Source organism: Thamnophis elegans, chromosome 11 (genome assembly GCF_009769535.1).
Source record: "Thamnophis elegans isolate rThaEle1 chromosome 11, rThaEle1.pri, whole genome shotgun sequence".
NCBI classification, from domain to species: domain Eukaryota; kingdom Metazoa; phylum Chordata; class Lepidosauria; order Squamata; family Colubridae; genus Thamnophis; species Thamnophis elegans.
Genome location: NC_045551.1, coordinates 12,607,017 through 12,621,865, shown reverse-complemented (window position 1 = coordinate 12,621,865; position 14,849 = coordinate 12,607,017). Strand labels below are relative to the sequence as shown.

The window sequence follows — 14,849 nt, the reverse complement described above, 5'->3', positions numbered from 1 at the left end:
GCTTGGCAACTTTCAAGACTTGTGGACTTCAACTCCCAGAATTCTCCCTCTTGGCAACTTTCAAGACTTGTGGACTTCAACTCCCAGAATTCTCCTGCTTGGCAACTTTCAAGATTTATGGACCACAACTCCCAGAATTCTCCCGCTTGGCCACTTTCAAGACTTATGGACTACCACTTTCAGAATTCTGGGAGTTGAAGTCCACAAGTCTTAAAGTTGCCAAATTTGAAGACCTCTACTTTATATCCTGTAATCTTCCTTCTGACCAATGGAAAAGGCCATGTATGTGTTAATTAAGGATAAATGGGTTTACTAATCCCGTAAACCCAGTTTGCTGAACTCGCCATGACTGACTTTCTTCACGTGACGTGTTAGAACTGTATTTCTACAGTGGCTGCATTCAGAGAATTTGGTAACTCGGACCTACACAAAATATATTGTGATGTAGTGCAGTATATGAATCAAGTGCGGTTTCACTTGTATACCGACAAATTTACTGGTTTGGGCCCATGAATGTAGAAGACACATAAACAAATAAAATCCCTGTTATCCCTTTGTCTACTTTTTACTTTAGCTCAGTTTTTAATAGTTTTTGATTTTTAATTGTTAATTATTATGATTTTTAGGAATTCATTTTAACTTGTAAGCTGCCCACAGTAACTTGTTCTGTGAGATGGGCATATATTCAGTTTGCAGCATTATGATAGCTGAATTATTATTATTATTATTATTATTATTATTATTATTATTTTTTGGGGGGTGAATATTATACAAGTGTTTAGAAAGTCATCTGGAATTCATCTTTTATCCTCGGTGAAAATCTTAGTATTTCACCACAAATTTCAGGAAAAGTAAGACAAGACACACATCTTTTTTTTAAAAAAAAAAGTAGATTTACTGAACATGATTTGTACAGACAGGAAACATGCTTATGCTTTAATTTTAATTTTATATTTAAAAAAAAACATTTCACAGATCCATGCAGGTTAACTAGGACAAGATAGGCTCTCTGCTGGGTTGTGGTGTTGAACAAAATAGGTAGACAGCTCTTTCAAGGCTTTGTAACGATGAGAGATAGAGTTCTTCACAGGCTTCGGCAATTCAGCGTATCTGCAAAAGACAATTTACAACTTCACCATGAGAAACTTCAACTCTTATTCATCTAGTATTATAATGGGTTAATTAAATTTACTGTCTATTTCTTGTCTTAAATATTGAGTCTTAAGGAATGATTTGATCAAATACTCTTCTTGGGAGATACGGGAATTGCCAATGGAACATCTGTACTAAATCCATTATTATTAAATAGAATAAAACAATAGAATAATCCAAATGCCTGCTGACAAACACATTCCTAAATATTTAAGACAAAACTGGTATTTTGTAGAGCAGAGTTTGCACATTTCTTAATACTTGATTGTACAACGGTGACTGGGTAATTTTACTGAGCAATTATAACTAAAGAGAAAATATTCCCTTACGTCTCAGTGTAGCCTTCTGGCTGGAAGCAAGGATCCCATCCAAAATCTCGAGGTCCTCTTGGTTCAACTATATGCCCCTATAGGGAAGAGAGATATTTAATGTTGAATTTTCAGAGTTAGGCCTTACCTAGACCACCACGATACACAAGAGGATTGAAAAGGAGCTGATAATGGTCCCCATCTTTAAAAAAAAAATGGATCCAGGAAATTACAGATCTATCAGCTCACCTAAATACCTGGGAAGATTCTGGATTAGATAATCAAGCAATGATAATCAAGCAATTAATCTGTGAACATCCAGAGGCAAGCAAAGTTATAACCAGACATGGATTTGTCAAAAACAAATCAGACAAATCTTATTTTATGACAAAGTGACTATGTTAGTGGAACAGCAAAATGCTATGGACACAATTTGCTTGGATTTCAGTGAGGCATTTGATAAAGTAGACCACAATTTACTATTAGATTAAGATAGAAAAATGTGAATTAGACAGAATCATCACCAGGCAGAATTGTAACTGGCTGACTAGCTGTACTCAATATGTAGTCCAGTGGTGGGTTACGACTGGTACGCCCCAGTACGGGCGTAATGGTGCCTGCCAGAAGCACCAGGTACTGTTCTGGTATGGTGCTGCGGAGGGCCCACCCGCCCGCCCTCCTTACTGGTATTTGATGTTTTCGGGGCTTCCGCACACGGAGCATACAGAACCTGCGCAATGCTCTGCCGAGCAGCTGGAGCATCGCGGGCGGTAAGCATGCATGCATGCACTATGCGTGTGCTCGCTGCACATGTTCATGTGGGGGATGCCAAGCCCCATTGCACAGTACCGGTTCCAATGGGATTTGGAACCCGCCACTGATGTAGTCCTTAATGAAGCTGCATCTACATGGAGGGAAATATGCAGTGGGGTACCTCAAGGTTCTGTCTTAGGCCCAGAAATCTTCAATATCTTCATAAACCATTTAGATAAAGGTATAGAAGGGGAACTTACCAAAATTACAGACAATACCTATTTGGCAATACCTATTTGGAGCCACTGCCACAAAAAATAGGGTCAAGAAAGATACATAAGGATCTCAACAGATGTGAACACTGGACCCAATAGCAGTAACCATGAGAGGGATCTTGGGAGTCCTAGTGGACAATCGTCACTTAAACATAAGCCATCAATGTGCTGCAGTAGCCCCCAAAAAGGCAACAGAATTCCTAGGTTGCATTAACGCAGTGTTTCTCAACCTTGGCAACTTGAAGATGACTGGACTTCAACTCCCAGAATTCCCCAGCCAGCATTCGCTGGCTGGGGAATTCTGGGAGTTGAAGTCCAGACATCTTCAAGTTGCCAAGGTTGAGAAACACTGCATTAACGGATAGTGAAGTATTAGTACTGATTTATAAAACCTCAGTAAAATCCCACTTAGAACACTGTGTCCAATTTTGGTGATCATATTATAAAAAGAGTACAGACTGTGGAAAGAGTGCAGAAAAAGCAATAAAAATGCTTAGGGGGCTGAAGCTAAAATATATGAAGAACAGTTGCAGGAATTGGATTTGTCTAATCTAGCAAAAGGAAGGACTGGGGGTGAGATGACAGCATTGTTCCAATATTTCAGGGGCTGCCACAAAGAGGGTGTCAACTATTTTCCACAGCCTCTGAAGGTAGGACAAGAAGTGGATGGAAATTAATTAAGAGAACCAACCTAGAAACAAGGAGAAATTTCCGGACAGAACAATTAATTAAAAATGAATTTTAAAGTCTTTCTTTTCCTATGGATTAGGCTACAACGTTCAAACCAGCAAAGGAAGAAACCTGACAAGGAAATCAGAAAAATAAATAGATTAATATTTCTGAAGCCACTAAATGATATGTAGCAGGATGTGAATACTAGTGCACAGAAACGGCTGGTCAGTTCACAGTCCATGCCCCCTTCGCACAGGGGGCATGGGCACAGTCCATGCCCCCTTTGACTCCCCTTCGGGGGAAAGGGTGGCATATAAATGTAATAAATCCAAATCCAAATAAATCCAATCCCCTACGTGGCCATCTACACCCCACTTGTGACTGTTCAGAAATTTAAGATGCATAGGTACAATTCAACAGCACAAGCAGCCATTTTGGCAGGGAAAACTTTTGTTCCTTTTCAAATATTAATCTGTCCCTGCAAAACCTTTAAAAAAAACCAGTGGCGAAAAACTGGCAATTTGGGGAAATGCATTTTTCATTTAAGCCTTTTCTGCAACATCATCAGATAGCCTTTGCATCAGTTTGACAGTTTTTGGACAGGCCATTGATTTTATGATATTTCATGCTAGCTGCTATGCAAATATTGTTACATTGAAATAAATACTGGTGGTTTTTAAGTGAAAAGCATAAGCTTTTTGCAATTTGGTGCTGTTTGGATGGGGATTGTGAATTTTCTTGCATGCTTACAATGCATGCTTACAATGACTATGAAAACAGATTAACTGATGCAGACCCAGTGGCATACGTGTTGCAATTACTAAGGCTGATGTTAGTGTTTGTTAACATTTTTATGGTTTGTGGCCCAAAAGGACCGTTTAGGTAACCAAACATGGTCACTAATATGAAATTGGCCAGCCCTTATTGCTTATCACCAGGCAGCATCGCTTCAGCATAGACTGTATAAGCCTTTGCACATGATCTTTGGTGACAATGTGGTGCCAGCTGCAATAATGGATTCAATCAGCTCCTGCTTGGCCTTCAGATGCTTCTTGCTTATTTCATAAACAATCTTGGCCCACAGGTTCTCAATTGGGTTCAAATCCAGGCTCTGAACTGGCTAATCCAGGAGTCGAACACCATGCTTCTTCATCCACTGCTGGGTGGACTTGGCTCGATGACAAGGAGCGTTGTCATCCTGGAAGTAAAAGTCCTTCTGGACAAGTTTCTGAGCTGAAGGAAGTATGGTCTTTTCCGGGACTTCAACATACTGCTTGGAATTCATGATTCCCTGCATGATTTGTCTCCGACCAATGTCAGAAGCAGCGATACAGCCCCAGATCATCACGTGCAATGGATGCTTCACAGAGAGATTCAGGCAGTACGGCCTAAATTCTTCAGCTGGAAATCTTCTGACATACTTATTGCACTGATTCCCAGTCAAGTAGAAATTGCTCTCGTCACTGAAGATGACCTTGGCCCACTGTTTGTTGGTCCACTTGATATACTTCTTGGCCCACGCACGTCAACGAGAGCGATGAGCGTCTGTGAGCAAAGGTTTACTTCGAACCCTGCAGCCTTTGAGCCCTCTGGCAAGCAGTTTGCGATGTACTGTGCTTGTGCACACTTTTACATCACGTTTCACCCCAAATTCTTGTAATCTGAGGTGAGGTGAACTTCCTGTCAGCCATTAAAATGCGTTGCAGAGCCCGATCTTGCCGTTTTGTCAACTTTCTTTTCCAGAGTGGAGCCTGTTATAAATTGAACCAGTTACTTGGTATTTTTCAACCACTCTGCTCACTGTGGTGCGATGACATTTCACTCTCTTGGCAATTTCTGTACAGGAGTAACCCTCTTCATGAAGCACAATGATGCAATGCCTCTGCCCAGTACTGGTGAAAGCAAAGGCCTTCATCCTTGCCCACAGCCAGAGCTAAATTAAATTTCTCGATGCTTTTCATGCCTATTTATAGCCAGAGAGTATGACAACATTGATTGGCTCATAGATTTAGCCTCTGTGTATTTTGATTGGTCAGCCAAAGCTCGCTGCTGATTGGCTACTTTCGATCCTAACATTCTCGAAAATTCAAGTTGTGTTTGTTTTAGTACATAAACTCACTCAAAACCTTAAAAAGACTTTGATTATATTAATAAAAATTATGCATCTCAATCCGACTGCAGAAATTTTAATCGAAGTACTAATTTTGTGTGGTTTCTATGAGTGAAAAGTTGATTAAATATGTAAATACAGCTTAAAACTGAAAGCGTGCAGGACTTTTTCACACAGCTGCAGAAATATATCCCACTATCAATCACATTACTCTTGCACAGCAAACCAACCAACTTATCTTTCTTCATTCCTTCTCACCTACCTACCTACCTATACTGTTTTTTATTTGCCATAAATAATGTTAGTTACTTCTCCCCGTATGTAATAGCACCAGCCTACTTTTGGGCACTATTTAAAAATGAGATAACCTTATTGAAGCACTTGGATTATGTTTTAAGTTGTTATGTACGAATGCTGAAAGTGGCTGTTGTTATGCTAAGGAAAGAAATACAGTTCAATTCCTCAGGTCGTTTACTAACACAAATAACACAACATTGTCATACGCACTTGAGTTTGGCCTTTGAATAACTTTACAGGATCATCTGGATTTCCAGTGCTGAAAGCAAAGGTGCAGAGAGCGTAAGCAGATTTATCTTCAAATCCCGCTAACAGTTTGTAGAGACCTAAGCAATAAGAAAACAAAGTCATGTTTTCTTCTTCATTAAATTTTGCTTGATGGGAGATGTGTAGGACACAAAATGGCAATTCACATGTTTTGGAATTGATCAGGTATCTGTTGTGGCCCAGCAGGAGCCGTTGGAGCTGCCACCAGACTCCGACAGCGAGGGGCCCTATGAGTCGGCTCTGGAGGACCCTGGACAGGGTTCCGACTCCGAGCAGGGCACACAGAGGCTGGTTGGCCACTAGGAGGCACCTGAGCCTTGGACCAGTGGGGAGGAGACAAGGGAGAGTGAGCCGGAAGCCAGTAGTGAGTTGTTCCTGGATGCACGATACCGAAGAGCTAATAGGGGTCAGGAACAGTTGCGCAGTTACAGGAGGTAATTGCACTCAGCTGGTGGTCATTAGGCTCCTCTCCAGACTATAAAAAGACTGCTTGTGCACACGCCCCTCTTGCAGAAGTCAACAGAGGATTGAATGTCAGAGAACACTGTTAGAAGCTTGGCAGGCTGGATTGCTGCCAAGCCTTATCTGTGGTTATTGCTGCCCAAGCTTGTCTGTGCCGGTTTGCTGCCAAGGACCTGTCTGTCTGTTAATTAAATGCCATAACCTATCTTTGGCTCGGAGTGTGCTTGGTTATGGAACAAGGGGGGTCAGAACAGGTATCCATATGTCTAATGTGTTTGATATATATTAAAGAAAAACCAATAGGACTACTAGCTTTTCTATTATTCTACAACATAGTGCAGTTAAAAATTCAATGAATTCTTTTCTGTTCCTGTATATATGCTTGTGGCAGAAGAAAAACTTTTATTTAAATAGATGATATCAATATAATTCAGCTTTATAAAGACTAATTCAAATCTAAGATATGGAACATTAGGACCAATTCTGCCAAATAGATACTTTAATATGAAATCAGACAAAAACTTAAAGCCTTTTTAATACTTTACAAGTTATCCTAGCTTTCTACTGTAAAATAGAATGGAATAGGACAAAAAGGGTTTGCAAATATAAATCAAGAAGAGAGGATGGAAGAACAGTAGCACATAGAACACTGAAATTACCTTCTGGTTTTAGCTTTTCTAGGAACCATTTTCTGAAACAAATACAGGCATAAATCATTATATTTTTCACTGTCACAATAATAATAAAAACACCTGAACATTATTCAACAAGCAAGGCAAGACCAAAACTATCTGTTAAATAAATTGCCAAATATTTAATCCAAATAACAGTTCCACTTTTGTAGAAGAGCTCCAAGAAAATGTGCAGTTTAAAGAGAAGAAATAAAACAGAAATAAAATAGTAAGTAAAATAGAGCAAATATATAAAAATTAACAGTGAAAACATCAGTGTGACAGGCCTGCAATTATATTCCTTTTAGAATTTTGGCCTGCCACACTTTCTCTTATTTCATTATGCTGTTTCATTAGTATAGTTGATGGGAGGGGGGAATAGACAGGAGTAGGATTGTGGAATGTATTGTTTTCATTCTTTTCTAGAAGTCAAGGTCATCTTTTGTCTCTGCACTTTTACACCTGACCGGAAGCAGCTGGGTGGAGACGCCAGCGTGGAAGAAGATTGGACCATGTGATGGATTGTGGGTGTGGGGACAAGATCATGAACTTTTAACTGGGTGGGATTCTGATGTCATTTCCAGAATTGGGATTAAGACAGATGTGTTAAGATGTCTGCTTTATTAAATTGGAACTTTAAGGATCGTTTTGCCTTGGACTCTGATTTAATTCTACATGATACTTGGAACGCTGACACAGTGCTGAGCTGGCAAATTCTTGTTCAGCACAACTGACACAGGAACAGCGTCCTTCCACTTTATTGTCTGCCTTATCAGAAATACAAGAAATCAAAACATAAAAGACTTCCTTAACAAGAGTTTAGAGTGGATCCCTCTTCTCTTCTTGCATGACAATGGGAACTAAAACAAAATGCAATGCATGAACACAGCATTTCTTATTTAACAGCCCAGCTGGATTATGCCAGAGATCATCCTGTTCAAGATTCGGTGCCGTACTTTGGCCAATGGGATCCAGTTTTGATACCCACAAGCCTGGGTGGTGGATGACAGTCACTTCTCAGTAACTAACATCCCTGTTGCCCATGATTCAGTAGGTGTCAATCGTCATCAGTATCAGGAAGGATCGATATACTTCTCTTCTATGAAACTGCCTACTCCTTTTTAAAACTGTCCAATTGCTGCCATTAATACAATAGTTGGCAACAACCACTGCAGTTGAACTGTGTGTTGTGTACAAAGGCATTTTCTTCTCTCAGTATTGAATCTTCCTACATTTAGCCTCATTGGATGATCTCAGGTTTTAATAGGGTGAGGAGAGAATCATTGGTCTATGCATACCATCTATATTAAGAATTGTTTATATACTCCGTGTAAGTAAATCTTTATTATGGTCAAAGACCAGCAATACACATTAGTTTCTACACCATGTTAAAAAATACTGACATTAAGATATAATTAAAAAGTATTGATGTTAAAAATGGAAAATAACATACATGTTCTCAGATTGTTCGAGTCATTCCCTGGTTTACCTGGGTGCAACGCTGTTACGTATAGGAGTAAATACAATGGTCCCAAGATTGTTAGAGGTATGTCCAGATAATTGGTACAAGATGACAACTATACTTCTGTAGCCAATTTTTTTCTTATGGACATTGCAGCAGCACAAAACTTTGCCACTGCATACATGGTAACCGGGTTAGTGTCCTGGAGGAGAAAGTCTAGATAAAAATTGTCTGCACTCCCTGGCAATCTCTCTAATAAGGGGAGAATATGTGCAGACCTACAAGCTCTGTATAGCTTGCAGTGTAATAGAACATGTGAATTATCTTCCATTTCTCCTTTACCACATGTACAAACCCGTTCTGCAATAGGTGTTCTCTTATACCTGCCCTGGAGGAGTGCTGAAGGAAGAAGGTTAAATCTGGCTCTGAAGAAAGCTATTCTTTGTTTTGGGAAGATCAGGTCATTTAGATATCTTGCCGATTCCCACACACCCTCTTTGATTCTGTCCCTACTGTGGAGAGGCAACCTATTTAGTTCTTCTTGGAATTCCATGTCCTTCATTCTATTAATTACTACTTGCTTCCCTTGATCAAAGCCTAGGGACATTAAGAATAATGGTGAGAGCCCATAAGAGTCCATGTTTTTTTTAATTCTCCTTCATTTCAAATGACAGAGCCACAATAAGATTAGTCTTTTCTCACAGGAAAATAATTGTGATTTCCTTTTTGTCATACATTTCCTAATTTTGTCATTCATTTATTTTTGTGCAATTATGTCAGTCCTGCTTTTGGCAATTGCCTGGGCAAGTCCTTGTGATTTCTTGGCAAGTTTTTTTTTTTAAAAGAAAATATTTACCATAGTGGTCATCCTAGAATTTAGAAAGAAGCTAAAATCACCTAATTAGTTTTGTGCCTAAGGCAGAACTATAACCCATCCGTTTCCAATTTCTAGCCTAGTGCTTTTACTCCTCTACCAAACTGAGTCTCTAATGTTGTAATATCTGTTTTTTTCTTTTTCTTTTTCTCCAGAAATGTTCACAACACTGAACTGTAGAAGGGAGGGAGGAGGCTTTATAATAGTTCTAAGTATCAAAGCACTCAGTTTCAGTTTATTGGTATTTGTATGCCACCCACTCCCAGGGGACTCTGGGCGGTTTACAGACAAACAAGGGAATTAAAAATTAAAAATAGAAATATAATCATTTTAAAATTACACAACATACATACACTTAAAATGGGGCTGGATGCTGATCAACAGTCCCAGGCCTGCAGGAACAGCCAGGTCTTAGTGGCTTTACGGAAGGCCGGAAGAGTAGTGAGGGTCCGGATCTCTACGGGGAGATCATTCCAGAGGGTCGGGGCAGCAACAGAGAAGGCCCTCCCCCGGGGGGTTGCCAACCGACATTGACCCGTCGATGGTACCCGGAGGAGGCCCAATCTGTGTGATCTAATTGGTCTTTGGGAGGTAAATGGCAGGAGGCAGTCTCTCAGGTAACCAGGTCCTAAACCATGTAGGGCTTTAAAAGTAACGACTAGCACCTTGAAGCGTGTCCGGAGACCAATGGGAAGCCAGTGCAGCTCGCGGAGGATAGGTGTAACATGGGTGTATCTAGGTACACCCATTATCGCTCGCGCGGCTGCATTCTGGACCAACTGCAGTCTTCGAGTACTCTTCAGGGGCAGCCCCATGTAGAGCGTGTTACAGTAATCCAGTCTTGAGGTGACGAGGGCGTGAGTGACCATCCGAAGGGCCTCCCGGTCCAGATAGGAAATAACCAACAGATATCTAGACCTCTGATTTCCTTTTTAAAAGGCTTGTAATAGGGATGCAAAAAAGACAACAGAACTTTCAGTCTAGATAATTAAAATAAACAAATTCCTTTATGCCTAATATTCCTTCTCACCTGTTTACCTCTACCCTGCAGTATTTTCTTTTCTCCAATTATCAGCTATCCCCTCATCAAATTACTGGAGTCCAACTTACATATATGGCCCTGGGAGACCTCCAAGAGCAGTGAAACACAAGCAGGTATCTTCCACTATAACTGGTCCCTGAATCTGTTAAAGGAAAATAATAATAAAACAACAAAAGAACAATGAAAACCTAAATTATTTTTTGGGAAGTAATTCCACATGTTGTAAATCAAGCTTTCTAAAAATTTTAGGCAACTTTCATCCCAAGTTAATCTCTGCGTCTCTGACAGCAATAATATAATTTAAAGATTTGTTGCAGGAACCACTGTTAGGAAGGTATATAATGTAGATGCCAGATGGATATAAACAGAATGGCCTAATAGTTGGAGTGCAGAATTTTTAAAGATGACAGTGACAAAATGTAATCAGAGCTAGCAAAATGTCCAGTGTTCCAATATTTGAGGGGCTGCCACAAAGATGAGTGGGTCTGTCAGCCTGTTTTGCTGCTTGCTTTTCGGCTGCCATTGAAACGGGGAGGGAGGGCATGGTATTTGGGTGGGGGAAATAATCTGTACAGGAGGACTGCTAATTGGGAGTTGTTCTCGCATTTGTTTGCACATGTGGAAGGAGGGGAATTTCCTGCCAAGGCCAACTGTTCAACATTCCAACCTGATGATGATGTTTGAAGATGTTTCCCACCTGACAGTTGTGGTGATATACGATTGGACTGTGGACTGGGGTACCAAGGGGAGGGGAATGGGTCATGTATTGATATCTAATGCTTTCGCACACTTTTGCTCAGATCCAGCTTTGCTTAGCTTCTCATTACTTATAACCAGTAAAAGTACTCTTATTTCTGCAAAATGGAGTTGAGTGGTTTCTTTCTTGGTTATTAAGTGAAGGAGCCGTGACAGGGTCATCCTATTTTCCAAAACACCAGAAGGCAAGATAGGAAACAATGGATGGAAACTAATCAAGGAGAGAAATAACCTAGAACTAAGGAGAAATTTCCTTACAGTGAGTACAATTAAACAGTGGAAAAACTTGCTTTCAGAAGCTGTGGGTGTCCCATCACTGGAAGCTTGTCTGGAATGTTATAGAGCCGTGATGGTGAACCTATGGCACGCGTGCCAGAAGTGGCACACGGACCCATTTCCCCTGGCACGCGGAGCCATCACCAGTTGCTCTTCCGGGTTCGGGCGCAGCAGCCAGCTATTCTTCATGCACATTGGCATGCTAGAAAGCAGAAGAGGAGCCACCTGGTGCGCATGCACGTGCCAGGAAAACGATCTTTTTGTTTCCAGTGTGCACATGCGCATCATCCATTTGGTGATCTGGTTCCTGGCACGCATGCACACACAAAAACCAGAAACAGGATGGCACCGCCAGGAGAAACGGTTCGGGGGCGTGGCAGGCCTGGGTCACTGACGGTTCCAGCGAGCCAGGCCGCCAAGCTACCGCCGGTTCGTCCGAACCGATAGGAACCCACCATTGGTCAAAACTGCTTGTACCTCTCTATGGAATATACAACAAAATTTATCTGAGCATAAATGATAAAACCTTCCTGGCTTTCTGAGTTTCTTATTGCCTTATGTTATGAGCTAAAGGAATATTTCTACCTGCTTTGATGCTTCCAGGCACTTCTGGGTAGAAATATCATCAGGCTCCCCTTGGTACTCAGGTACTACAAAATTTAAAGAAAAGTAAGGTTAGTGGTGATCAGTAGTGTTAGGGATGCAGTGGTGGGTTTCAAAAATTGTTCGAAATCTACTGTGGGTGTGGCCTCCTTTGTGGGAGTGGCTTGTCACCCATGTGACCGGATGGGAGTGGCTTGCCGCCCATGTGACCAGATGGGAGTGGCTTGCCGCCCATGTGACCGGATATGAAGATGCCAACGACACTTGTCAGAACCACCTTAAATTACCTCACACACAGCACTGGCATGCATGAGAATATGATGTAAACTTGTTTTTTAAAAAGCATCTTTGGTTTGCGTTAAAACAACTTCAACACACGCAATGTTCTGAACGCACCACAAACACAGTAGTCATCCTTACCTTTCACAGAGGCACTGAGTTTTATAAATATGAGCATGATAGTGTAGAATAATCATATCCAAGGACCAGTGGTGGGTTTCAAAATTTTTTGGAACCTCTTCTGTAGGTGTGGCCTGCTTTCCGGGTCCACTGGTGGAACTTCTTCTAACCGGTTCGGTAGATTTGACGAACCGGTTCTACCGAATAGTTGCGAACTGGTAGGAACCCACCTCTGTAGGGATGTAACCCTAGTCTTGGCTTGGCAATGTATATGTATAAGCATAAGCCATGATTGTAACAAATGTATGTTACTTTAAATGCTAGAGAGATGTAATTGGATGCTATTGCTTTAAGCAGCCATAAAAGGAGGAAGGAACTATTACGGTTTCTCCTGATGCTCCTGATTGTTCCCGACTGTTACTGTATGAGCTTAGTATTTGGAGAAAAGACTGTGTATTGGATGGTGGCTAGTCTGTATAGTAGTTTCCTGTCTACATGGTGAATTGTGAGTTGAGCAACTGTAACTTCAACGCATTGTAAATAGACTGTGTATATACTTCCAAGACTGCTTATAGTCTGTTTGGAGACTATTTATCCTATTTTTGTTACACAAGTAAAGCTATTCTTTGTTTTACCTTCGGTGGCTTTGAGTGACTATTCAGCAGCTTATTCGTTACTAACTTCTGCTGCAGAACTCCAGTCTCCTAACGGGGATAGACTTAACAAGTAGTTTGCTAAGATACCAGACAAATGGAAACGTGAACTCACAGTCTAGTTTCTTTGCCACCAATTTGTATGGAAAGGAGTCACCTAGAATCTGAATCACCTGCAAGATAAAGAAAAGTAGTTAGTTTTGAATACTAATAAGCTTTCACAAGTTACACCTCTTTAACCATATCTTGGAGGATGTAGCAGTGCCTTTATTATGGACTCTCTTTCTCTGAGAAGCCCAAATGCCATATTAGCTTTTCATATTTTAGAAAATTGTTAAAAGCTTCCTACTTCATCAAGGATTCCTCTACACTGATTGTGGGGACTCTTCTAGGCATGTGGTAGCTTTTTCTGCTTCGCTTTTATTTTCTTCTACACCGCCAAGAGTTATTGTTACAAGTATAGGATGAAGAAATTTTCCTCTGGGGATGGTATTTCTGGACAGCTGTGGTGCAGTGGCCTAAGAGGTGGAACTCTCACCTCACAATCAGGAGGCTGTGAGTTTGGTCCTGGGTAGAGGCAGATATTTCTCTCTCTTGACACACTGAGAATATATCTGCTGCTGAACAAAACTGCATTGGCGACAGGAAGGGCATCCGGCCATTAAAACCCTCTGCTAGCTCCATTTACATGCCCAGACTCCATCCCGTAAGGGGTTATTAAATGAAGATGATGGTATTTCTGAACTGACAGTTCCTAGTGACATCAATCAAAAAAGGTTTTCTGCCTAGATTATTTTTTGGATTTAAACGTATAGAAGTGGGGAAACACAACAGCGCTACAAATTGGAGATACTAATGCTTAAATCCATAGAATGGATAGCTTAAGAGTTAAAGCATCCTTACTTTCCACCAGTGTTTGCTAGGATTGCAAATATTCAGACACCAAGCCGGTAATAAAAGAGGTATATCAATCTTGGCTGTCCCAAGACTTTTGCAAGGTAATCCAAGCATTGCAGAATTTGGTTTCAGCGCCACAGCAATCAATAACCTCAATTCTCATAACCCAGTGTTTCTCAACCTTGGCAACTTGAAGATATCCGGACTTCAACTCCCAGAATTCCCCAGCCAGCATTCGCTGGCTGGGGAATTCTGGGAGTTGAAGTCCAGACATCTTCAAGTTGCCAAGGTTGAGAAACACTTAACCAATAAACTCACGTTCTGTCTATTTGTGAGTTGTGGTGGAAGATATGTAGAAATGCCAACTCTTGCAAGGGCTGGCCCCTTTATTCGTTAGCGAAAAACAGCTTTTTCTCAATCTCAGCAATTTAAGATGTGTTGAACTCCAACTCCCAGAATTCCTCAGAAAGCTGCCTGGGAAATTTGGGGAGCTGAAGACGTTTCCGTGTCTTAAAGTTGCTGAGATTGAGAATCGCTGGCCCGTAAGTATCACGTTCACCATTCGCAGCAGCAGAAAAACAGCTAAACTGCTAGCCAGGGCCATCACCCAGGCGCTTCGTAAACGACGGCAGAGAGTCACGGAAGCCGCTGCCCACCTCCTCCAGTTTCTTAACGTTGCCGGTGACAAACACCACGCTTCGGCCAGCCGCCGGTAACATCGCCATCGCGCTCTGACGCCTGCGCAGTTAACTCAAGCAATCGTGAAATCCTCCAGGTTGCCCTGCGCAGCCCTGCTCTCCGAAGACAAGCCAGCTTTGACAGTATACGATCAATCACGCCGAAAAAGGGCGGGACCTATTGCAAATTCCGAAACCCATTGGACGTAAAAAGCCAAGATGGAGGGAGGGACCTCTTGCAAA

At 41.3% G+C, this 14,849-nt stretch overlaps 1 protein-coding gene across 2 annotated transcripts; it reads right to left on the bottom strand.

Moving 5' to 3' along the window:
* Positions 1-879: 879 nt before the first annotated feature.
* Positions 880-14,798, bottom strand: ITPA (inosine triphosphatase). 2 transcript variants are annotated; one of them, XM_032226400.1, is made up of 8 exons: positions 14,586-14,792; positions 13,148-13,205; positions 11,963-12,027; positions 10,414-10,487; positions 6,956-6,987; positions 5,778-5,893; positions 1,482-1,558; positions 880-1,110 (listed from the first exon to the last, which is right to left on the bottom strand). In XM_032226400.1, the coding sequence occupies exons 1-8, from the start codon at positions 14,652-14,654 to the stop codon at positions 987-989; spliced, it is 615 nt and encodes a 204-aa protein (XP_032082291.1). In that variant the 5' UTR covers positions 14,655-14,792; the 3' UTR covers positions 880-986. The 2 variants fall into 2 exon arrangements, with proteins under 2 accessions (XP_032082291.1, XP_032082292.1); XM_032226401.1 differs by lacking the exons at positions 880-1,110; positions 1,482-1,558 and adding an exon at positions 2,805-3,289 and having other exon boundaries at positions 14,586-14,798.
* Between the last annotated feature and the right edge of the window lie 51 nt (positions 14,799-14,849).

Excerpts from the sequence above, each read along its gene's own strand:
- ITPA (XM_032226400.1), bottom strand. The coding sequence starts at position 14,654 with ATGGCGATGTTACCGGCGGCTGGCCGAAGCGTGGTGTTTGTCACCGGC. Across the intron at positions 13,206-14,585 it reads ACGTTAAGAAACTGGAGGAG|GTGATTCAGATTCTAGGTGA; the intron begins GTGGGCAGCGGC and ends TTTATCTTGCAG. Across the intron at positions 6,988-10,413 it reads GGTCTCCCAGGGCCATATAT|AAAATGGTTCCTAGAAAAGC; the intron begins GTAAGTTGGACT and ends TATTTGTTTCAG.